Here is a 24,732-nt window from a genome sequence, read left to right on the forward strand (position 1 = left end):
ACCTTTTGTTGTGTTGTGTTGTGTTGTGTTCTCTTAGAAAAAAGGTTTCAGACAGAAGCAATTTGCTTTGAACAGGCCCCAATCTGAAGAGCAGTTAGCTTGACTTCTCCATGAAGATTTCTCTCTGATTCTCCAAACTGAGGTCAAACTGACTACTGTCTACTGCAGGTAAGACACTGACTTCACATAACTACTCCATACAACCCCACCTAAACAAAGTAATCCCTGTGAAATAAACGTTCAGCCTTAAAAACTCAAAGTTCTTGGTATTTTCTCAGACGGACAGGGTTAAAATCCCATCATGCCGGTTGTTTTTATAAAGCAGCCACTCTTTTTCTAATTCTATTCAATCKTCATGTCACATTAAAATACATTTTCCTCACATCAAACAGCTAAATGCCTCTTTCGTGCAGCACCTTGTGTAACCAGTCAGAAGTGGCACTTACAGCAGGGATAGTTGAGCACCATGATGTCATCGATGGCAATGTAACCTCGCCGCTCCCTGGAAACCGTTGCCTCGATCAGCACCTGCAAAAGTGAGCATGAATATCTGATGAATAGGCCTGAATGAGCACATACTTGTGAGCAACCTCGTAGCTTTCACAGATGCAAGTGGAAGAGCAATTTCCAACACCCAGGTCTGTGTGAATTCTCTTCGTCCCACTCGCCCTCGGTGACAGACGCATTAATTACGAGCGGGCCCATTTCACATCTGCTGACCCAAAACAAAAACCCGGACAATAAGAAAAAAAAAATAAAGAGAAATTCGGGAGCATCAACACTGAGATAAGTTTTGTCTCAGTCCGCGGGGCCATGGGAAATAATTGCTTTATCACAAAGCGCGCGATGTGGTGCCCGAGTCACGAGCTCCATCACGGATGCAGGGCACAGGCTTGGTGTGCAGCCATAACARCAGATAATACAGCTCGCACAAGGCCACGAGACTCCAGGGAGGACAAACCTTCATTCTGTCCCATGGAACAATAAGCTGGATGAGCGGTGGGCCCTCATGAAACCTAATCAATATCAAATCACCATCCTCAGTAATAGTGGGAGAGTTATGAGACACAGGAGGGGGATGTTTGTTTTCAAGGCACCAAGGACGGTCTCCCATCCACGTGTTTGATCACAGCCCAGTGTTGAGTTATTGTTTCTCATAATCTTAGAACCAAATAATTACAACATGGTTTCTGTCACTGGGCTTTAATTTTTTTTTTTTTACAAAGGTCCCCCCAACTCGCTCCCACACACACACGCAGGGACACACTCAGATCAGATTAAATCTTGTAACCTGTTTCTTTTAAATAAAAAAAAAGGTGCAGACTGTGTAAGAATCAACAGTTTATTGGTTTGGTGCTGCAGAACTATCAACATAGACTTGAGTTTTTTCCTCAATTGAATATACTGTACTTGGAAAAACTAAAAAGAAAAAAAACTTGAATAGAAGAATGTGTGATAAAACGTGTGGCAACTTTCTCAGAAAATGAAAGTGCAGACATTGCTTGAAGCCATAAACAGATACATGTCCATTTCAACTCCCAAGCATCCCCCTGGCCTGGCCTTGTATATCCTATTTTACTCTGAATGCTTGTTGTCTACAATCGTTCCTTTCTTTCTGGCCCCAACTGAACCATGATTTTTTTTTACTGCGTGTAAAACTGTTTCTGTTTAGAAAAATTCTCCATTCAGATGCCAAGCAGGTGCTAAAAGGAACATTGACCAGAGCATTTTTAGTTTAGATAAAGATTCTAATAAAACACACGTTTCCCCCCAAATACTGTATAGTTTTCTCTGAGGTACTGACGATATTCGAGTAAATGACAACTGAATTGGGACAATTTCTGGCAGGCATAGAAAAATGGCTTTGAAGCTGTGKTTTCAAGAGCACAAAGCAAAAGTTGTACAAATCATTTTTCCCCTTAAAAAAGCTGTTGTGAACAAGAGGTATAAAGACAAAAGGAAAAATTTGTTTAAAAAAGTGTTAGTACGGGTGTTACGACGTTTAAATCACAAGTATGAGAAAAATAAATAAACGGGTCATAGAAATGCCTCCAGATCAGAAGAGGAGCAATAAAAGGACTGATGGGACTGTGCCTCAACTACAGTAATGATGGCGTTGCTCCAGTCTGCCAGGGTGAGGAAAGAGCTGAGCCAAAAGGCAAACATCTCCTTTTACCACTCTCTCTCTGTAGAAACTCTCACCTCTGGCCATGAGGTGTAGATCATGACTGAAAGAACGAGATGTTGGATAAAACCAGTTGAAATAGACGTCCTCCCTAAGGTGGCATGGCTCAGCCTTAAGGATATCCATGAGAAGTTGAGTGTACACASAGCCTTAGCTTCTGAGCATCAAAAGAAGTCAAATGTAGTGGTGCAGGTAACTGATTAAGATGCCTCCTGAGATCCTTGTTCTGAAGGTTTTCTAGGCACATCCTGGAAGGAGACCCTAGAGGCAGAAACAGAACTCTCTGCATCTGTACATCACAAAAAACCCACCCTAGTCTGCTGCGAATGGATAAAACTGTGGCTCTGTGGTTCAYTTGATTTGTTGAAAAYAYCGTCCGTTCCATCCTGTAYYGACTGGGCGGCTTTAAWGGGGCGGTATTATGTATTTTCCAGAYACGTAGTTCAATTCTRTACCACAATCAAGTAACTGTATATATCTAAATAAATTTGACTTTGCACCATAGTCTATCTTAACGACTTGAAATTGGCCTCTGGTTCTTTAAGAACCTCCTCTGACGCTCCCAGTTCAGCACTTSTTCAAACAATGCTTTGKGGGAGGGGTGCTCTGTGGGGCTGGATCTCAGCTGCAGTTGGAGCTTCAGGGAGGAGCTAGGTAAAAATAGGCGGTGCTTTGTATAAGCAAGCGTTTAGGCAGCTYCACATGGCTACCACAGGAGCGTAAAAAACAGATGGACGAACCGACAAGCAGATTTTAGGTAGTCYCWTATAATCAACCGTATTTGTGTAGAWAAACAAAACAAAACTCGWGAATAAAGTAAGTGTTTCAGTGCCGACTACAATTAGGGATGTACCGATCCAGATTTTTTGGCTCCCRATACAATCCAATTTTTTTAAAGATTAGTCTTTCCRATACMRMCCKRWWRSYTTWWTTYYTTWWTTYYTTYCMARKKRMMAARKTKGKWRRWWTWAARSSRRSCCYKSYKWYYCYMMCMMSRRRAAMMWYCMRKTTKSMRRWTTTKSMARRWKSMRKTTYMRSMWYMWTKKTTTYCMWTKKAAARKKKTYCCMMCMYKSKGRMMWKGKTKSMWWMYTKGGKKSMWYYTKRMYTYYTWAMSGSMRSTKKWAARSMWKRWKRWKSYKRAAAMYKKYKSKRAAAMYKGRWYSGSCCKRWYMMMWKRMYKAAWYCSRWTYYWMCCSRWTTTYMAAAAATTGGYCATATCTGCCAYGATACCGATACTGAGTATCTGAGCRGGACAYCYATAACTACAAKGTTTCACACTAAGGGATATTAATAATTTTCCTCCAAAACATGTCATGGAAAAACTGTGATACACACAAAATAACACACAATATCTTCACCATTATGATCCTCACAGAAGGGTCACGGCAACATCTTCAGGACCTTTGGCCCACTTTCCAATCTTCTCCACTCCGTGGCCAAACACAGTTTGTCTCTTTGGACTTAGATAATGAAGACTGTTCTGAAAACAAACCCGGTTGTGCACGACCCCTAAAGACACCTTCACATTGAGATCTTCGAGCGATGCGAGGAGATTGGGGTCGGCTATAAAACTCGGTGCAGAATAAAAAGTGAAACGGAAGTGGTCGGGCTAACAGAGGGAAAGGTGAAAGAAGAAAGCAGGAGGAAAGGTCCTGGCAGCTGGGGTCTCCTGCAGCTGGAGAGACACCTGGCCTCCTCTATAGCTGGTTACTCTGCTTGGAGAGAAACACCGAGGCTAATCTCTTTCTGCCAGAGTCAATTTCTCTGTTTGTTCCCAGCCACAAGCTGAAACCTGAGCTGGAAGGTGCCACCGCCTCTTAACAAGTGATTTTAACATTTCCTGTTTTCATCATTTCCAATTTCCCCTCTTTCTTTTTCTCCTTCAGGTTGCCGATTTACTCAAAAAGCCTGTGCAGCCACAACTTCCCCATTTCGCATTTATAGCCTGCACCGACTCACTTTTACTTTGATGCTCATCTTTTCTTCTTGCAGCTCCTTTTGTTTTTACATCCCTCTGCTTCAACTTACAAAAAGCTATAATAGTAACAATTAAAGCACAATTTACCTCAACGCTGACCTGAATTAGCTGAGCAAACACACACGACCACGCCATTAGACAAACATCAAAATTAGCCAGAAACACTGATTAGACTTGATGGTATACAAGCGAGCAAGAGAGAAAAAAACGAGCATCTTGAAAGTCTAATTGAAGCTGTTATTACTCTCTGCTGAGCTAAAATGCTGAAAAGATTGATTGCTGGTTAATCCCTAGTTTTCTTTGCCATTAGCAAAGCAAGTTATTAAGGAGACATTTAGAGCATTTATTTCAATAAACAAGCTCCAGGATTTTTATTGAAAGCCACTTTCTCTGCGAAACTCTGCATTTGCTCATACTTTATTCTAACAAGCTGTTGCTTTACTTTCACTTTAAGTGAAAAGCGCAGAGACCATCCTCTGGGGATAAAATTTTAAAACTGGGGACAAAGTGATTCATGGCAGATATAAAACGCACATTACCAAAACGTATTACATTACCCTGTAACATTGTTTTATTTTATTTTTTAGAGAGAGCGAGCAGTAAAGTATAGGAATAAAGAAAGGATATATTTGGCTCTGTRAAACAGCTCTTTTTCCAGTTAGGGATCATCATTAGCCACGAAAGGCTTTCTCTCTCACTATTTGACTCAGTCACAGGTTATCTTACCAAAAAAATAAAAAAATACCTCTTTAAAAGTTCACAAAGAGATATTCCCATGTTGAACTAAATCTGTTCAGGTGGAAATGCCAAAGGAAAACAGTCTGGTTGGAGGAAACGATGTAAATGTCAAGCATTTCACTGCAATTTCTGCTGTATTTCACAAACCTAAACTCAGCTTGGGGGAAAAAAAGACTCAGATTCTCCATCACACCCTTTGTGTGCCAGCTGTCTGCTGATTGGGTCGAGACTTTAGAGAAATTCATTGAAAATAAGATGATGTTGAGGGAAATGATGATGGACTCAAAAAATATTGATCTGTAACCTTTCCAATCGTAGGAACCATTTCTGTTACTTTTCTTGCTGAATTAAACTAATTCAAAGTCAYGAAACATATTTACAGCGATCCCCTTTTGTAAATATAAGAGATGCATACACTTGTTCACCCCTCTATCAGTCATTAACAAAAAATCAAAACTAGTACTTAGTAAATTTTACATGGCTAAATTCTGCAGCATTTTCAAAGTTTGTGTTTTTGCACACTGGTTTGAATTATTTATTACTGTCATGTTTTTACAGCGGAGCCCCAATTTTCACAGGGGTTACATTCTTAGAGAATCCGCAAATTATGAATAAACGCAAATATTGGATGTGGTTCAGAAAAGGCAAATGTATTTAGGGTGATATTTTAATGCAGGAAGAACCAAACAAAGACACACATGAGCTAACTGTTAGCATTTACACGGTACTGAAGGTGGACATACTGCACTCCGGGTGGAGCGTGGGTTTATGGTATGCAACACGTATTGCAATGAGGTTTTTTTTTATGGAACTGAATTCATGTTAATATTTATGTTACAAAATTAGTCAACTGTATTTTTTGTTCTTAATAATTTAGCTTGAAAACTCACACAAAGCACGAGCGACTGTAAAGTCTTTCCAGTTTCCACGATATTAAAAGGATTACCACAAACTGGTATTTAGGTTCCATGAAAGAAATCTGCGAACGACTGAGTCCACAATCTGTGCAATGCAACTTTTCAGGATTTCACTGTACTGATATTATATTGTTGTTCCAGTGGTCCTATTGTATTACTGTACYGAATTTTCTTTTTTTATGTCTGTGCAGCAGTGCCCTTTAAAAACCATGCAAAATCTCTCCCAAGGAAAACAAATAAAGAACTTTGGCTTCAGTTATAACTTTAAATAATGAAAGCACAATCAGTTAATTGTTTTTAAAATACTACCTATACAAACTACTGCTTATTACATTTGAAAGTAAAAAGATCAGCAATACAATGTTGACATTTATTGGCTGTTTTATATGTTAGGAAAAAATATTACTAAAACTCATGTGAGTCTTTTCTCTGTGGAAAATTAGGACAATAAAAGAGGTAAACTGGAACACCAACTCCAACTACTCTACCAACATCTCTAACATYCTTCTATCAACATAACCATTGTCCTTTCTCTGGACATGTCCAAACCATCTGTCTGGCCTTTCTAGTTTTCTCTCAGTGGTTCAATCTGTGCTACACCTCTGAAGATCTCGTTCCTACTTWTCCATCCTTGTCATTTCCAAGAAGAATTTTCAGTTCTTTTTGTCGATATGTCTCCAAACCATACAACMTAACTGGTCTCTATACTCTCTTGTAAAGCTTTCCTCTGACATTTTCTGCCACCCTTTTGTTACAAATCAGCCCTGGAACCTTTCTCCATCCACTCCATCCTGAGTGGATTTTCTTCTTCACCTCTTTACTACACTCCCAGTTTTACTGGCCAGTCGACACGAAGTCCTTTACCTTGGGGGCCTCTGCTCCTTGTAGCCTCAATGTTCCACCTGCCTMCCCCTCACTCACACATGTAGTCTGTCTTGCTATGGCTGACTTTCCTTTTATTCCTCTTCTTTCAAGTGCATACCTACACCTATCCAAGTTCTCTTCCACCRGTTCCCTGATCCTAATACGTCTTAAAAACTGGTATAAATTTGCCCGCCCTAATTTCTGAAGTGTTCTCCTGTACATTAAGTCATAAATATGGGGGCAATTGTCAAGAAAGCAGGTCAAGGTGGGAAACAGGATAATGTACACAGCCTAGAAAACAGTTTAGCAAGTTGTGCACACAAAATTGAACTGCGGGTTTCAAAAACTGAACACTGATTACAAACGCTCAAATTTGAGGTGGACTTCAACTTAAAATACAATTATTTTCTCACAAAACTGAGTCGGCAACTTGTTGCATTCCAGTGAAATATTGACTTAACTTTGGAGACGCAACAAATTTGTGGCCACACATACTCCAAGAGACTTTTTTTGAATACATATGTTGTTGTTGATCTAATGTTATTTTTCTATTTAACACTAGCTGAATATATCTCCTCTTACGGAAGTGTCGGTTGCCTGCCCTAACAATACTCCCTGTCACACATCAAAATAAATAAATAAATAAATAAATAATTCGCCTCAGCAGCACAGATTTCAACTTTGTTTCCAGACGTCAAAGTTTAAAATCTCAACACTATATTTTATACAACACACTGAGTAGGGTTGGGTCATATTGGCAAAGAAATAATCATGGATTAATTGTCGTGTTTAGCTGATAACGATTAATAGATGACAAATGCACTTGCATGTTTTTGACTCTAAATCAGTTACCCTGTGTTCTACAATTATACATCAWCTTCAGTGAAACTAACCTATTTATTTTAAGAGCCACAGCCTGCCCAATGTTACCTCCTTCTAGTGTAAACWTTCTCGGCTGAKTAGATTTGTTTCCACCATTCGACAGAGGAGAGTTTGTTGTGGCAGATGTTGTGGCTTTGGTTTGCATATTCTTTGATTTTTATATCTCTTTTACTCCCAATTTATGGTGAGGTCTCAAGGAATCAAACAAGTTTGTAGTGTTAGTGGCTGTSTTAGCTCCATGTTAGCATTATCTTAATCAGTGATACTGTAGTTTTTCTGATGATTAATTGCACACAATATGATTTTGTGCAACACTTACACTAAGTACAATGAACAATGTGCCATATAACAAACAATAGGACCCAAAGGACCTTCGTGGAGCAAGACACCCCCAAGTGACCCATGCTCCTGCCCTGATGATTAGGTTTTAGTTTGGGAAACAATAAAATAGTTGYTTGAAAACTGATTAAAATAAGACCATAGAGCTTTTATCATGTAAGTCTTGCCAGTATAGGAACAATTCATGGCCATCATAGTCAGATTTAAAAAATGCCAAGTATTACAAGTCTTTACTTGCTTTACAAGTAATGTAAAGCAAGGATTTCAAATACCTGCAACAGGTAAAACTTTAAAAACATAACAAAAGATAGTAGAAGTCAGAAAAGAAGAAAGCTTAAAGAAGTTCTGACATTTGAGAGAAGATGAATAAGTGAAAAAAGGAAGTGGAAAAGACAGAAAAAAGGGTGAAAGGGGGACGCCAGACTAGAAGGGCTGGATAACATCTTTAATATTTGATAACAGGCTTCTGCAGGTAATGCAAACTCCTCTGCCAATAAAAAGCAATATATATATATATATATATGGCTGTGTACATACCAGTCTCACCAGATGGCTTCTAGCGAGACACCTCAAGGTGATCTCTTACATTTTAGCCTCAAAATCCACAGAATTCACAGCTGCGACAGCAAGAAGTGATGTGTGCAAATATAAACAGAGAATATAACAGCAAATTATTTGTAAAGACATTTAAGAATGGGAATATGGGCATGGGGGATCTTAATCTTGTTTTAGTGATAAAATCTCTAAGCTGAAAGCAATCACGTAAATAATTTTCCGAATCAGCAGGTAGGTGAATAAATAAGATTGGGGTCAATTTTTATTTATTTATTTGTTTATTTTTTTGGAGGGGGTGTCCAGCATACTTAATCCTCTTAGTTTTGGTGATTATCAGAGCATTTTACAGGCTCTTATTTAAATTTTATTCCACAATGACATTTACCAGACCCAAACATCAACTGTGTGTGTGTCGTAAACAAGATATTTCATTACACCAAAAATCATGATAAAACGAGCATCCTTGAGTGTAATCTACCATCTGGATCTGAGCAGAGCGAAAAGGCTACCCTGACATTTTGTAACCATGTGCTGCCGGCAAAGAACTGGATGCTCTAATATATCCTGACTCTAATAAAAAAGTGTGTGTGTGTGTGTGTGTGTGTGTGGGGTGGCGGGGGGTGTACTTAAAGAATGTCTGAGATTATGTTTATCCTACCGGGATTTATTTTACTTCAGTGAAAAGAAGTGGCTCCTCTCCACCTCAGCTTTAAAAGAGAACTTTGTTTGTTTAACAATAAGGCAGATCAGGCTGCTGATCACTTAAAATCCAAAGTGATTTTATTAAATTTGCAATGGGACTAGGGATTTGAAAATAACAGATTTGTAAGGATTGACACCAGTGWGCACAATGTGACTGATTCGGTACAGCAGCTGTGAATTTATTCAGTTTGGGAAATACAATTTTTCACATGTCCTTTTATTTATTTATTTTATATCGCTGAGCCAAAAAAATCTGTTCAATTTGATGATTAGATAAAGTCTGCACGCAGGTTCGTTTGTACAGACATGTGCTCAAAACAAAAGAAGACATGTTGGAATGTTGTTGAATGAAAACACGAGTTCTTGTTGGACTTTTTTTATTGTGCCGTCTTTGCTGTGCTGCAGTTTCCTCTATAGTGACACCTCCTGGTCAGGAGGAGAACAGCAGTGCCACAACACAGCTTTGTTTGAAAGACTGTTACGAACAGTAAGGCAGACAAATATACAGTATTTTTCTAATAGATGTTATCCAAGAATCGTAATAAAAACAAATGAATGTTTAATTGTTCGTGTAGAAAATACATTTGCTGTTCTCTTCAGTTACTAAAAAAGTGTTGAGCATATCTACTTCCTGGAAGTTTGTAAATTCCGTACTAGGTTTCATTTTTGTTTACTTGTTAATTCTAAGTCTTGTTTTATGAAAATGTACTGTAGTTGTTATCAATTAGTTAATCATTTGATCCAATGACAAACATTGGATCACAGCTTTGATACTTTATTTTTTTTTGTTTTGTTTTTTTTTGTTCTGGCCTCCCTTCTCCCCCTTTAGCCATCCTTTCCACACCATTATTATGTATTTTTTTTTTTTGGAGAAAAAGAAGAAAAGAAAGAAAAAAAGTGAAATGCATTGAGAAAGAGTGAAAAAGAGATTAGAAGATATGTRAATTATATGTTGAGAAAACACAAGACAGCACACCGTACTTCTCGGCTCCACACCTACAAAACAAAGATAGCAAAACCACAGCAACAAAAATGCATAATAATTATAATGACTTAAGCCTTGCTGAAAACCATACCCATTTACCTATACAAATATATACACAACCGTGCCCCTACCTACATATCCAAACACTTTCATATACATACTTACATACAAATACATACATACCTACATACATACCCATACATATACATGCCCATATACATACATGCACAAGCTTTGATACTTTAAATGTCCTTGCATTGATGTATCAAGTGGTGAATCCTATTGTATTGTACTTTGTTCTTTGTGTATCTGTAATGTATCATACAGTTGACAGTGTTTTGCAATCAGGCTTTTAGCTAGAGGGATGTCGACGTGTTGCTTCGCGGCCCTCTCAGTTTTTTGATGCCTGATTTCCATGAAACAACACATTCAGAGCGCCGAGCCRATCAGCAGGTTCACTGAAATGTAACAGACATTTCTCTGGATGAGGCACAGTTTTCACTCTCATGCACATTATATGTGCCTACTAGACAAATAGGAGTAGGGTGGGAATGGACCTTAGGTCTTGGTAAAATTTTGACTCAGATCCAGAAGTGAGTATGCACCAAGAATGGACCACAAGTTTATGAAGCTGATAAGGACATAAGGAATAAACTGAGCCGAGCTTGGTAAATGGTAAATTGACTGTACTCATAAAACACGTCTATCCAACCAGGATACTCAAAGTTTTACACACAATTTGTGCCCTCATCACCCATTCTACAAAGCTAATCTATTTAAATCATGATGTACTGAAAAGCGGTGCAATCGAACCACCAACTCTTGCATTGGAAGACGACCCCCCGACCACTCAGCACTCYATGGATAGAGGAGTTGGGTAGTGATTTAACAGTTTTTGTACCTGTTGTTGCTACAATCTATGCTACCCGCATGGAACATTCAGTAGTGGGTATGGGAGTGTGTAATGATAGAACCCCCAGCCTAAAATGTTTACACCATCTTCAAAACTGCCTGCTAAAAGCCTGATTTTGATACAAATCATACCGCCACAAACYAGAAATTAACAACCTTGGATTGGATTCAGATAAAAAATCTGCAGTATATAAAAAAATCACACGAGCTGCAGCTTCAGCTCTCTGAAGGAATTGTTCTAAACCAAAGTAAGCTCTAAGATTTTCATTGTCTTTCTTTTACGTTTAGCCTCTGTTTCATTCGCCAGTTAACACCAAGGGTTTGGCTGACTCTAAAGAAGACATCCAGCCTTTCACATCCCCATTCCCTTTTATCTGCTTTGTCTGTGTAAAGGAGAGCAGTGGCATTCTACAAGACAAGACTCTCTGTCATTCCGCTGAGGTTTTTTTTTTTTTGACTGCGTGAGGGATTAGCAATGTAAGCCGTGGTATATGTGACTTTGCGGGGGCAGTTTGTTTGGCTCCTTTTGTACTCAGAAGCAGTATGAGGTCAGCTGAGCTAATGCGACGTTTAAGAGCTGAAGCGGAGAGCGAAAAATGTATAGCTTTAAGTCCTTGCCAGATACACTGGGATACATTTGCTCTAATGGTGCCAATGCCTGGTGATCAAATCCCCAATATTAGCCAATTTAATCCAATCAATTTGAACGGTATGTTCCCCCCAACTGAAGATAAAAGCAAGGCCATTAGCAGTTTAAGCTGTTCTATTAAAAGGCTGTACAGTCAATACTAATTTATCTGCTAGGCCGGTCTTCTTCTCCTGTCCGATTTGTTCTCCTTCCTCCTCCTCTTCCTCCTCATAAACCCATTATAAACCTCCTTCTTGTAGCTGCAGCCTCTCATTGGCAGCTGCAGTGTTATTCTGAGTCACCTATGAGCCTTCGGTGTTTACTGCCATGCTTGCAGGACTGATAGACAAGAAAGTACACAAATCTAGAGGAAAAWGAGGAAAGCAGGGCATGGACAAYAAATCRTTTAAAAGCACAGGGCYRAAWAAATTTTTACTTGTGTAAAACAGAGGGCGGGGTAAACACAATGTTACAGTTTTTTTTATGACATGTCACCACTGATGTCGAGATAGAGTGCCACAGTGGTTGCTGAGTCCCTGTAGGGCTTTAGAGATGCCATGGCTGAGAACTGCTGTTTAAGTTGACAGGCAGCCATTTGCAGTTCTTWTTGTTGAATGCTCAGGAAAAATAAGATAAAAAAACACCCATTTTTTAAAATGAGCAGGAGTATTATAAAAGCAACAGTTTTGTAATGAAAAACAGCCATAAAAAGAACAGAAAGGGCCTAATTATGTGGTAAAAGTGTAATGATGGGAGGTTTTACTGCCAGGTGAGCTTATAAGCATGTTTACAAGGAGCAAAATTCAAAGCAGAGACGTGTCTGGCAGAGCTGTGATTGGAAATCTGCTGATTGTAGTAATTGTTATAATTACATCTTTTGTGTTTTTACACAAACTTAAAAAAAAACTTATTTTCTTTGAGGACTTTCCGTCAACCCAACACTGAAAGTTATTTGTTGTTTTGACATTAACTAAGCAACTTTTTCTGCTTTGATGAATTTACGTAAATCTACATMAAAACTTTTTTACTGTTTCTAATTGCACCAAACTTAAAGACTTCTTTGGTGTTTTTACATTACGTTAAAGTAATTTCTTGCTCTTTAATTACTTTTATGTCAACTTAACATAGAAACATCTTTGGTGTTTTTACTTCAACATGACAGTGTAACTCCTCTATTTTATTGTAGTGCTAACAATTTATCATTATTCACAAAATGTTGCTTTTAATGATAGTTTAAAATAATTCTGCATAGGCTACAATTATGTCGAATCACCATTAGCTGTGCCTCAAGACGCATCAAATGGCCTTTCTGCACTGCAGGTCCCAGCCTGGGTTCAAACCTGGGCTCTGTGTGTTTGCATTAGTTCGTATGGCCCAGTTTAAGCCCAATTTCTCAAACTCAGAAAAACACTGTTCTGATTGGTCGGCCTGATTTGTACTGTGATTTGATGTCAGCTACTGTTGCCCATTRATTGATTCACTGACTGGGGGATTTACATCACACACRAGATTAAATTTACAAGAATCATTTGCAATCATTTGTAAGGTTTTTCGTTGTTTTTATTTTCACACAAGTTCAACTAAACAACAACTTTAGCAAGCTATCAAGCAACAACAAGCTAACATTAGCTTACGTTGCCTTGCTTCTCATCTTCAGCGTCATACTGCTGGATGGTCCAAAACAATTATCAGTACTTTTCCTTTGAGTATGATGTAATCCATTGTTGTTTCGCAAATTAAACTAAACAAGGTTTGCAGGTGTTTTAATATTATAATCCTCGCTCACATTGAGACATCTCTCTGCAACAATCAAGTATTTTTACTGTAGTCTTTGGAAAAAGTAGCAGCTAAAGCACTTGAATCTGCTGTTTGATATTATTTACAGGACTGCAGGTATTTTCCTCCACAAGTAATCTCAGCAATCTTACATTGAAGTTTTACAAGCGGAAGTGTAGTTCGGATTTTAAATGATAAATTAATTCTTTTAAAGTGAATTCAAACAAATCATCCACTCAAATACAGTTTGAAGACAATCATCCTAGCAGACTTTGTGTTACGTAACCTCAAACTTCTATTATTTTACCTTTCAAAAGATAATCTTCTGTTTTTTATTTCACACTATGTATTTGACAGTTTTTGTTTCTAATTAGGATTTTCTTTTAAATTACACAATGGATGATTTACCAAGACTTTCATAACAACACATTGCAAAAGGATGAATAGTGCTTTTAGGCATTTAGGGGGCTTTGACACTTGACACCRAACAGTGAATACTTTCTGATTTCTATGGTGTGTTAACAGCCCAACAAAAAAAGTGTTTTTCTTTATCTCTCTAAAGTTGTCACAATTCAACATCAGTATGTGTCTGAAAACCAATTATCTCATATAAAAGAGAAAAAAATACATTTGAAAACCAGTTTATACAGAAATGWTCTTTTTTCCTGTCGTTTTAATGTTTTTCTGGAAATATATGGTATTAATAGCTGAAACTACTGCCACTTCCATCAACTACAACTGTAAAAAGCAGCTTAGATTGTGACACTTTAGTGTTAATAATACATTTTAATCAWATACAATAATACTGTCAGTCAGTCAGAGGGACAAACCATTACTGTTCCGATTTGCTGCTAATATTTATGTAATTCTGTTTCTGTGGGATTTGTCAAACACAAGTTCTCGTGGAGCTGTATTAGTTTCTTATACTCAAAGGGTTCCCTTTAAGTAGAGGAAGAAAAATCACTTTTYCGATGCTTGAGAGCATATATTTAGGTGTCTGGAGTGACTACTAACTAAAAAACTGACAAAACAACCCTTTGACATAGCATGAGGCCGCTTAGTTCTGAAAATATCTTATTCAGTGAGCTGCGTGGATTTGTAGGGTTATATTACGTCACAGTAACAAGTTCAGAATACAGTTCTGCAGCCTCTTCATCACTGTCTGCACACACAACATCACTTCTCTCTGCATTCGCTGTGTATCTTCTTTCTTTTATCTGTTTTCTAGAGAATGGCTTTGAATACAGAGGTTGGTTCCCAACAAAGAAATCCATTTGGAAACATCAGTGATACATTTTAGATTTAAACCACCTTTTTTTAAGTTGACCTTTACTTACCCAGACCTGAAAGGTACTTAAACTAATTCCATACTTTTCATATAAGTTTACAGATTCTGTAGGAACCTGGTAAAAGTACATCAGAAAGATGATATTTATTTTTGCAGTTTTCTGTCTGATCACCAATCTTTAAAAGCCTGATCTGCCAATTCAAATGATGTCCGATACCAATTTTTTGTTTTTTTTTTTTAGGGGCGGCTGTGGCAGAGTGGTTAGGGGAGTCGTCCTGGAACCGGAAGGTCGCCAGTTTGATCCCCCGTCCAGCTGTCTCAGTTGTTGTGTCCTTGGGCAAGGCACTTCACCCCTAAGGCCTCTGATGTGTGTCCCATCAGTGTATGAATGTGATTGGCACTGATTAGTCTCCATAGATGATTGTACGTTAGCTTTGTAGTAGATCTAGTAGAGTGCTGTGTGAATGGGTAAATGAGGACACAGATCGTAGTGTGAAGCACTTTGAGTGTCTTGGATGGGTAGAAAATCGCTATATAAGTACAGTCCATTTACCATTTTATTTAAACTGACCCTGTCAGGTATTGTAAGGTCACAATACACCTTGAATGTTCCACTATTATTTTAATGAAAAACACAGAATAACCTTGAAACAATACAAATTGTATTTTAAAGGGCCAATATTATGTGTTTCTCAGGCATACATTTAAATACAATGCCATAATAAAGTATCTATGTCACATTTAGTTGTTATTAAAATGCTKTTTTAATGTTTAAATAGAAAAYRAACTTATCTTCTCATCACTTCCTCTTCTAAACGCCTTGAAATTGGCCTCTGTCTCTTTAAGAAACTCCTTCTGTCCAATCGCGTTCAGTGGGAGGGGGGTGGGGTTTGTATGCGCTATAATGCAGTTTACTTGGCATCTGAAAATACATTTCCTCAAAGGTATTTTTAATCTGAAAAGAGCTTCACTGAGTGAGAACTAGCGTTAAGAGCAGCAGACAGTTAAGTTTCACTTTCAGTTTGCTCTGTTACTGCCGAGAGCCTGCAGGAGTCATGGGCGGGGTGTGTGGGGTGGGAGGGGTGCTCCGTGATGAGGAAGCTCAGCTTAAAGACACGTCCCAGGGGCGTTTCTGGTCCYCACCTGTCATTTTGCTCCTCAGCATGGCTTCCTAAAAACGCTGCAGGATTTCTCAAACATGCATGAATGAGTCAAAGCAAGGCTTTGGGCATGTTTTTTATGAGAGTATAACATTATAACATGATATAAAACTCAAAAAAAGTTAATTTTACATGATATTGCCCCTTTAACTGGACATTAGTGCTCAGCAGAGAAAAGTGGACCGTGGCTGATTTTCAGACCTTTTCAGAACTAGATAAGACTGGCTTCTCAAGTATCACCCAAAAGGAAGGATATTGAGCCGATCGATTGGACGGCTCATTTATCTGTGCACCCCTAACTCAGTCAATTGAAAACTTTCTCTCTGCATGAACCATCCTTGAGGGGAAGTCATGTGTTACACTGTTTATTCCTGTTAACTTAAAGTTGTTTACCTTTTGTTTKTTTTTTTGTAGATTCGATCATGTTGGCTGAAAACTATCCACATGAATCTACCCTCAGGTCTGTACCATAAGGACTATTATTTACACGGTGAAGGTCACAACTCACAGGGCTGAGGGGRATTTAATTAAGTCAGAGGGATTGGCAGCTCTTGATAAAATGCACACTACTCAACCTAATTGCTTTTTGACAGCTCAGCAGAGTTTGCAGAAAGACGATATTGGATTAATAAATGGATAACCCCCCCGGCTTCACCTATCCAAGCCATCGATAGAGCGCGGCGCACCGGGAACCCGCGGAGCACGCCAGTCAGTGTCGGTGACATGTATGTGATGACAACGTCACACAAAAGTGGCTGAAAACACAACCTGAGAGGGTGAAATCTTTACCACGCATTCCCGTGTCACATCTGGTTAGGTACCTCAAGTGTTAACAACGGCCACGTTCACGGGGGAGTCGGTACCAATTAAATTGCAAATGTAAGTAATTAACTGTAGATTCACCTTGAGGCTAAAATGAGAAACGATCAACAGAGCGTCACTTGCATTGCATTTTTTAGGCTCCACAAGGCATCGGTCAGTGGGTCTGCACATCTTTGTTGTGGACAAATCATCAGATATACAGCCATTACGATCTTATTAACATTTAACACAAAGTTTGAGCCCAGCTGTGAGACAAATTCAGCCACTTCATCAGAAAAGTCTTTAAACAGCGGAGCAGCAAAAAACAGAGAAAGCTCAGACCTGGTACTCGTTGGGCCAGAAGGTGCTGACAGCCAGCTCGACCTGGTGCCACTGCTTGCCGTGAGAGCCCGACGCGTTCCACGCCGGGTTTCCGAGCGGRCCGCCGTTCACCCGCACGTACGCCCGCAGGGCCCCGGGACTGTGGCCGTCGCGGCTGTACAGGAAGTAGCTGAACTGGACGCAGTGCGTGTCGTTCTCGCTCAGCGTCTGCAGCTGCAGCTGAGCACGGTGGCCCGCGGCATGCTGGGAGGAGTTCACCAACATGTAGGACCCTGAAAGGAGGAAGAAAAACACCATTCAGTTGTAGTTCGTCAGGTCTGGCTGGGAAACCCAAACTTAGTACCTCAGCTAAAAACAGGGAAACGCCTTAAAGTGGGTTGTTTCAAAGCCAATCCTTGAACTACCATAGAGGTCCGTTTTGACTCACTAAAGCGTAAAAACATTGCTTACACATTGCATGGTTAWTTACACAAGATTTTGGGTTTTTGCAAGAGCAAATAACAACAGGTTGCACTTCCTGTGCAACCTGGAGTTCTTCTAGCAGGAATATCTTAATATTTGAGCCATGATAATAAACGTACCTACACATAATTTTGTTTAAAAAATCCAAACTCTAAATTTTACACTGGCTTAGCCCTTTCTTTTTACATGTGTGAACACCAGGAAAAATCAGAGTAAACCAAAAAGACAACAGCAGTTACCACACAATGWAATCTCCAATTTTGTCTAAGAAGTTGGCTCTAACGTAAATGTGAAATATATACAGTACTTTTATTATCTGTTCTATCACCTGAGCATCATTTATCCATGAAAGTATAAGAGATGTATATTTAGGCAAAGTTAATAACTGAAAAAACAAGACAGCAAAAGTCTGTCTTTCCTGGGGATAGGAAAGAGTCTGGAAACAAGTTTTTTTTTTTTTTACTTTCTCTTTTCTATAACCATCCTGACCTGGAAATGACTAAAACCTAATTTCATACACTCCTAAGACTAAGTAGAAACCCTAATTAACAGTGTAATACAAAAAATGACACCAATGTAAAAGTTTATTAGAGTTTGAATAAAGCTCTATGACATGTTTTAGATTTGAGCTGATTTACGTAATAAGGCAGCAATCAACTTTGGTTCTGGATGCACTTAAATTACGTGTTAGCTCATCAATCTGGTCAGATATAAACTATTATTTTACCTCATTAAAGGTTTATAAAAACAAAACTTTTATCCTAAGAAATAAAAATAGATTTTACGTAAAAAAAAAAATAGAAAAACTGCAATAATGCTGATTGTAAGAACAWATCATATCCTTTTGGTAGGAACAATTACTGGAGAAAAAAACAAACAAGCATAAGTTGTTTGTTGTGTTTGTTGTGTTCTGTTATGTATTTAGCACGTACAGTATGTATTCAGCTGTTCTTCAGTTTGCACAGAACTGAAAGAGGTTCRCAAACGGGCCACTGTGGGACGTCAGCTCTGCAGACTCGTGCGAATTAAAGCGAGGCGTCTCGCAACGAGGCAAATATGGGTTCAACAACTTTTAGAAGAGTGAATCGGTAAGACGAAAGACTAAACTATCATCTGACAACTCACTGGGGCGCGTGGGCAGGTGATGGAGAGGAAAACGAAACGTGCGCTCGTCGGACGTGCGGGACACGATCGGTTCTGACTGGCTCTCATGAAAGTTGAAGACAGACGAAGCCGACATGCGGGAGGTGGTGGGAACACCGACTGACTGAGCGCGAAGGGGAAACTCTGATTGCTGGTTTACCTTTGCAAGGTGACGCCGAGGAAGTAGAYACGATTCACAACCCCCTCCCGCCCTCCTCCTCCTCCCAAAACCTCTTCTAATCAGGAGAACATAACCCCATTGCCCTTTGCCAAGCATCTGTCCTGCCTCGAGTCTGTGCCCGCTAACGTGATTAGCACAACAATGTTCGGAGACCTTCCTGTGTACTCACATAATCAAGTCTGTTGTCTTTGTACACCAAGGTCTTTCTGTTCTCAGTCTGAAATGAGCTCGAGGGGGGGGGAGCAGACAGTCGCAGCCTCGGCGCCAGGTGTCCTGAAGACATTTCTTTTCCACTCAGATGTAATAGCATGCGAATGGTAACTCGTCAGAAACACTTTCTGCATCCCACACAGTCTGCACGTCTAAATTGGGAAGCTTTCCAGACAAAATAAAAAATAAAAAAAAAGACAGAGCTCGCACTGAACTTCGAAATGCRTTCACAGCCTCCGAGCAACTCTCTTTAACAGACGTGCGGCGAGATATGAGCACAGAACTTTTCAGCTTTTGTTTTTCTCCTCACCGAGTGCCAAATCAGACACTTGACGGTCCCATCGGCCTCATCACCAGACACTGAAGGAACACTTAATTATCTCTTTAAGCGCAAATAAGACCATTTTTTTAACAGTCTAAACTCACAGCTTGACGCGAAGAGGCAGCGGGGGGGGGGGGGGTTGGTCTTTTCGCCTCACATTCAGAAGCTCCTGGATTGTGTCTTGGCGCTTTAATTTTTACTTTGCTTAATTAGGTCTTTAACAATCTCCCTTCACTCCTGAAAATCTGAAAGGAGTCGCATAGTGCTCAGGAGCAGCATTTGTTCCCACTGATGAACCTGTCTTCTACTTTTAAAGAGAGACATTATGAAAACCTTTCTGTTGACTCTGCAAAGAACCATGACGCTGATCCAGGACCGGTCGCTCCGCCGTCCTTTTATTACGACGAGCATTAAAGTCATTTGTTCAAATAAAGAATGAACGTGACGTGATGAAGGAAAATAAGTGCCCATTAATCAGACATTATGACAAACCGAACGGGGCTCTTGGATGTATTATGTGCAGTTATCTTTGACATTTTGTAAAATAATTCTATATCTCATTTAATATGGACGTTATAATCAGGATTTACTCATGTAAGCTGACAACTTTTTAAGAAAATTGACAAAGAAAAACACAAAAATAAAAAAAATGGCTTCAAGATCAAAGACATGCAAAATCAACTGAATTGATTTTGAAGGTCTGTGGACATCACATTTCCTAATCTGTAGGGTTTGTGTCATCTGTGACAGAGTTCAATGCAATGTAATTAGCACAGGGCTAATTAGCTTGTCAGAACAAGGATATATGACTGAAACTAAATCTGAACYGCTGCAGGCGTATTTGTTGTGTGATTGATAAACACAGAGTACATTTTGGACTTGTGGGAAATGATCTGAAGATGAGGGAGAACAGCAGCATGTTTCTGTGATGATGGGCCTAATGATGCAATCAGTCTGATTAAAAAGCAATTTAATGACAGTAAAGATAATAAGGAGCAATAATACCGACCAGTATTACTGTGTTTTATTTACCTCGGAAGTTGCAAACATGCAAATGGCAACACACCCAACATACCTGATATAAAGATTTGTCACACTATAACATTTTAGACAACTTATGCCAACGCTTGAAAATTGTGTTGAAAATTCAATCGTCAACATCTACGTTGAAGAAGGAATTTAAAAATCAACTGGAAGCCTCTTTTAGAAGTGTAAACTGCAATGCTAACAAATTGATCAAATATATAACTTTAGTAAGGGACAACAAAAATCTCAATCAGAAAGTCCCCACCAAAGATTTAAAATAGAAACAAGGCTAAAAAAAATGTGCAGCAAAAATTTTTGGGAAAAAAATTGCAATTGCAATAATAGAAGAAAAAATAAGCTTTTGTTTTCTAAAATCCATCTGCTTGATTTTCTTCTCTGAAAACATGCAGAAGACATTTTCTTTCTTTTTTTTTCATACACAGTAAGTACTCAACAGATAGGTCAATTTAGAATGTAAGATTATGTAAGAGTAAAGTCTTACATACTGTAGGAAATTAATGTTTTAAAAATAATCTAAGCACTATATATGAGAGTCAAGAGGGCCTTTATCCACATTTACTGAGCTCATTCCCAGACATCATTAAACAAAAGCGACGGTGCGAGAAAAAAGCCTTTCAGCACCGACACTCTGTGCAAATTCTGCTTAAAGGTACTCTGGAGCGCCTATAGAAAAACAACATCACTGCAGGTCATTGTGAAAAAGACACAAATGATATGAGATAAGAAACAAACTGTCCTGATTTATTTCCCACAATCAAACATCTCAGGAGAAACAGGAGTTGTTGCTAAAATGAATAAAAAATAAATAAAATAAAAACAAAGGGAAGCTTTTCAGGGCTGGGTGGTTCCCTTATGAAGTGATCCACAATGTGAAAGTTAATAAGTTAGTATTAACCTTAAGGGCACTTCATTTAGCTTCACCTTGAATCATGGAGAATGGACAGAATAAGCTGTAGATTTCTGAACATGTATTTTATTTTTGTAAGCCTCTGAATATCAATGGAAGACACTACAACACTCTAGGCAACATTTTTAAATAACAATATTCTGCATCCAAGTCACCCAGGCCTCTGCATTCTCCATCCAAACAAGCAAAATCGGCCCTCATTATCACAGCTGCATGTTGAAAATTGTGTCCTTTTGTATGCAGCCTTGAGTCTTCCTCCTCTTCTTGTCACAACCTGCCAGGAGAACTTTTCATCCCCCTTCCTCATAAGAAATTACGATGTGATTGGGCCAAAAGTTTGTGGGTGTGTTTGTTTCTGATGAAAGAGCTCGGACGCTGCCTTTTCCTTAACCACTCAACTCCAGAGCCTCACTGTTGTACCCAGAAGCAGACATTTATAAAAAAAAAAAACAATCAAATTGTCAACTCATCGATGGAGGACGCACAAACATTGTGCACGGAGAAATCGGTCTACCAAAATTGCGGAGCTTTAACCAGGACAGATTTTGTTCCCTACCCTCACACAGTATAGACTCCAGCAGGAAAAAAACCTGTGCAGTGACATACGGTGCAGCAGGAAGGGTTTCCCAGGAGGTTGGCGCAGTGTGTCTTAAGGGCTGTGAAACGTGTGTGGAAAAATCGACATTGAACAATCCTGTGACGGTGTGCCGACTGTTCGGCTTGGATCGAGTACTGAGCCCTTTATTAAGTCCCATTTGTCTATATGCTATTTTTGAATAAACACCATCATATTTTGACCTACYACCATAAATATAGCCTACTTATGTGTTCATCATGTTGTTACTTTAAAATAACTCCCGTTGTAACAACATAAATCTTGGGATGAGGGGAATGAATTAAGGAACCAGGACTGATGGATGAGTGATATCAACTAGATTTATTAGGTTTACAGCCTGAAGTTTCAACTTYATGAAAATTAACTGGACTTTCTTAAACTTCTAATGCGGGTGGGAGGCATTGGTGCAAATATGGAGATCCTCACAGCCCAAAACATCATTGTTAAAGTTCTCCTCAGTTAGTCAGCGGGTTACCCTTGGTAGAGTTCTAAGAGGCTCTCACTGCTGGTCGTTCAGATTACCCAGTTTTCTCTTAATAGTGTTCTGAGGAGGTTWTACCGAGACATCTTTTTAACATCAGTGTCCATGACAATGATAGTTATTTGGATGGATGCGRAGAAWCAACATTCCTGATCTGACCCTGAAKGGTATTTTATGACTGATAGATGGAGTTTCCCAAACACCATTATACAAATGGTGGACCATGAGGATTTTGGGTAGCAGGCAATTTTAGAATAAAAATTAATTTTTGGGGCTACAGGAGGTAAGGGTTCRTCCTGTAACCAGCACTCAGGTAAAGTTAAGACGTGGTGAGAATGAAATGGGAAGATTGTACTGTAAAGCCACCATCTCAATGGGCTGCGCCAAAATTGTGAAAACGTGTAAAATGTCATTTGGAACTCCCCTAAACTGGTGATATTTGGGCAACATTTCTGGGATTGATGTGCTTTTTTTCACACAGCTTATAAAATTATGTTTTTTCATTTTTTGAAATTTTATRAATAGTAAAATGAAAAGAAAAAAAATAGGGCAACAACTCAGATCAAACTGTTTTGCGAAAAACGACCATACATACCCCCTGACCCACGCACAGGACGGACAGCACCTGTTATGAATTACACTCAGATGCACCATAAAATCTGATAAAGTTCCATCTATCCGTTGATGTTCCACCCAAGGGCAAAAGAACCTCCATAACAAGATTAGGATGCATCATAATTCATACAGAGAGCTGCTGGACAACAGCCTGGTCACAGGGTGGAGGTGACACTATCTGTGGTACGCCACAGCAGACGCAGAAGGGATGCGAGGACGATAAGTGGAGGGTGGGGTCGTGCAGCCGTTATACATTATAATCGGTGGGGTCACAAAATATGGAAAGGGCGCAAAAAAGATGCATGAAGACGTTAGCATAAAGAGTGCTCTAGTTCTGACTTTTAAAGGTTATACATACAGTCAGGGAAAGATGGATGCCTGATCCTTAGAATTTCAAACAAGTAAATGCATTAACTTATTATTCCACGTATTTATTTATTTAACAAAAGCTACGACAAAATACTGAAATGGTGTGAAAAACATTAAGACCAAGCCTTACTGTAGCCAGTTAAATTAGGAGCAAAAACAAATTCTCTTTAACAAAAAACCTGTTTAAATGATAATCAGTAATTATGAACACCTCTAAATAAAAAGGACATTGGCCCCTTTTCCACTAGTGCCACTTAGTGTAGTGTCGGTACGGTCAGTGTTGGAAACGGGTCTGTTCGGGTGCTTTTCCATTGACGTTCCAGTCCGGTTCCAGTGGGTGTGTTTTGGGCGGTTGGTGGAGGTGGTTTTTGGGTTTTTCAAAAAAAGTTAATGCGCAAAATGAGAGATGGAAACACATTTGTCGAATAAGTTCTGAAATTTTATAAATTCGCTAAAAATTTGAATTAAAATTGGATGGAAACACGACTGTCACTGCTACAATTGAAAAAATGGCACCTCGAGTTTTTGTTGTAAAGGCAGCTTAGACGCAACCAGTGACTCCACCCCCTAGCCAATCAGTGACGAACAGTGTTCTGTCATTGCATTTTGGTGTCGACTGGGACCGCTTGGAACCGCAATGAAGTAGGTACTAAAAAAGGGCCGGTTCCATGAATCTGGCCTAATGGAAAAGGCTTGGAATCGTACTGAACCGTACCGACACTACACTAAGTGGCACTAGTGGAAAAGRGGCACATTTAGATSCACTTGCAATCAGTTGTGTATGGACAGGATGCCAAGTAGGAAAGACATCAAAGATTGTCTGAACAAAACAAACATTACAGCCCATCAATCAGGTTAATGTTTTAAGGTCATTTCCAAACAATTTARAGTCCATCAGTCTGCAGAAAGTAGCGTTGTTTAGAAGGTGAAAGCAATCGAGACAGGTGCCAGTTTTCCCAGGATCTTTGGACGTTCGCCACGAGATCAGGTTATGTAATGTTCCGAGAAACTAAAAAAAAACATAAAAATGTTAAAGTTAACAAAAGTGCAGTTAGAAAAAAAACTGTGCTACAGAAGCTGATGCTAGCGAGAGAGCTGATTTATACATTTTATTTGTCTTAAAGAAGAATCCATTTTCAATTTCAGATGTAATTTGTTTGTCTCCAAAGGGAAAGTTAGTGGTCAGCGCAGGGGCTCCTGCTGGTGCCACTGAGCATCATGACTTTTGTCTTTTCTCATTATAAATTTGAAAGTTTAATTCATTCATCTACTCATGTCAACAAAGCAATCACACTAATGTGCTTCAGAGGGAGGTAACTTAATCAT

General features: G+C 39.1%; 1 protein-coding gene across 4 annotated transcripts in view; it reads right to left on the reverse strand.

Moving 5' to 3' along the window:
* Window positions 1-24,732, reverse strand: part of ptprub (protein tyrosine phosphatase receptor type Ub) — a 311,934-nt gene that overhangs the window by 140,150 nt on the left and 147,052 nt on the right. For all 4 annotated transcript variants that reach the window (XM_014016596.1, XM_014016595.1, XM_014016594.1 and 1 more), the window contains exons 3-4: window positions 17,054-17,325; window positions 447-528 (exon numbers count right to left, since the gene is read on the reverse strand). In XM_014016596.1, the coding sequence (XP_013872050.1) occupies window positions 447-528; window positions 17,054-17,325 (354 nt within the window). The remainder of the gene's footprint in view (window positions 1-446; window positions 529-17,053; window positions 17,326-24,732) is intronic.

Source organism: Austrofundulus limnaeus, unplaced genomic scaffold, assembly GCF_001266775.1.
Source record: "Austrofundulus limnaeus strain Quisiro unplaced genomic scaffold, Austrofundulus_limnaeus-1.0 Scaffold148, whole genome shotgun sequence".
Taxonomy (NCBI): Eukaryota; Metazoa; Chordata; class Actinopteri; order Cyprinodontiformes; family Rivulidae; genus Austrofundulus; species Austrofundulus limnaeus.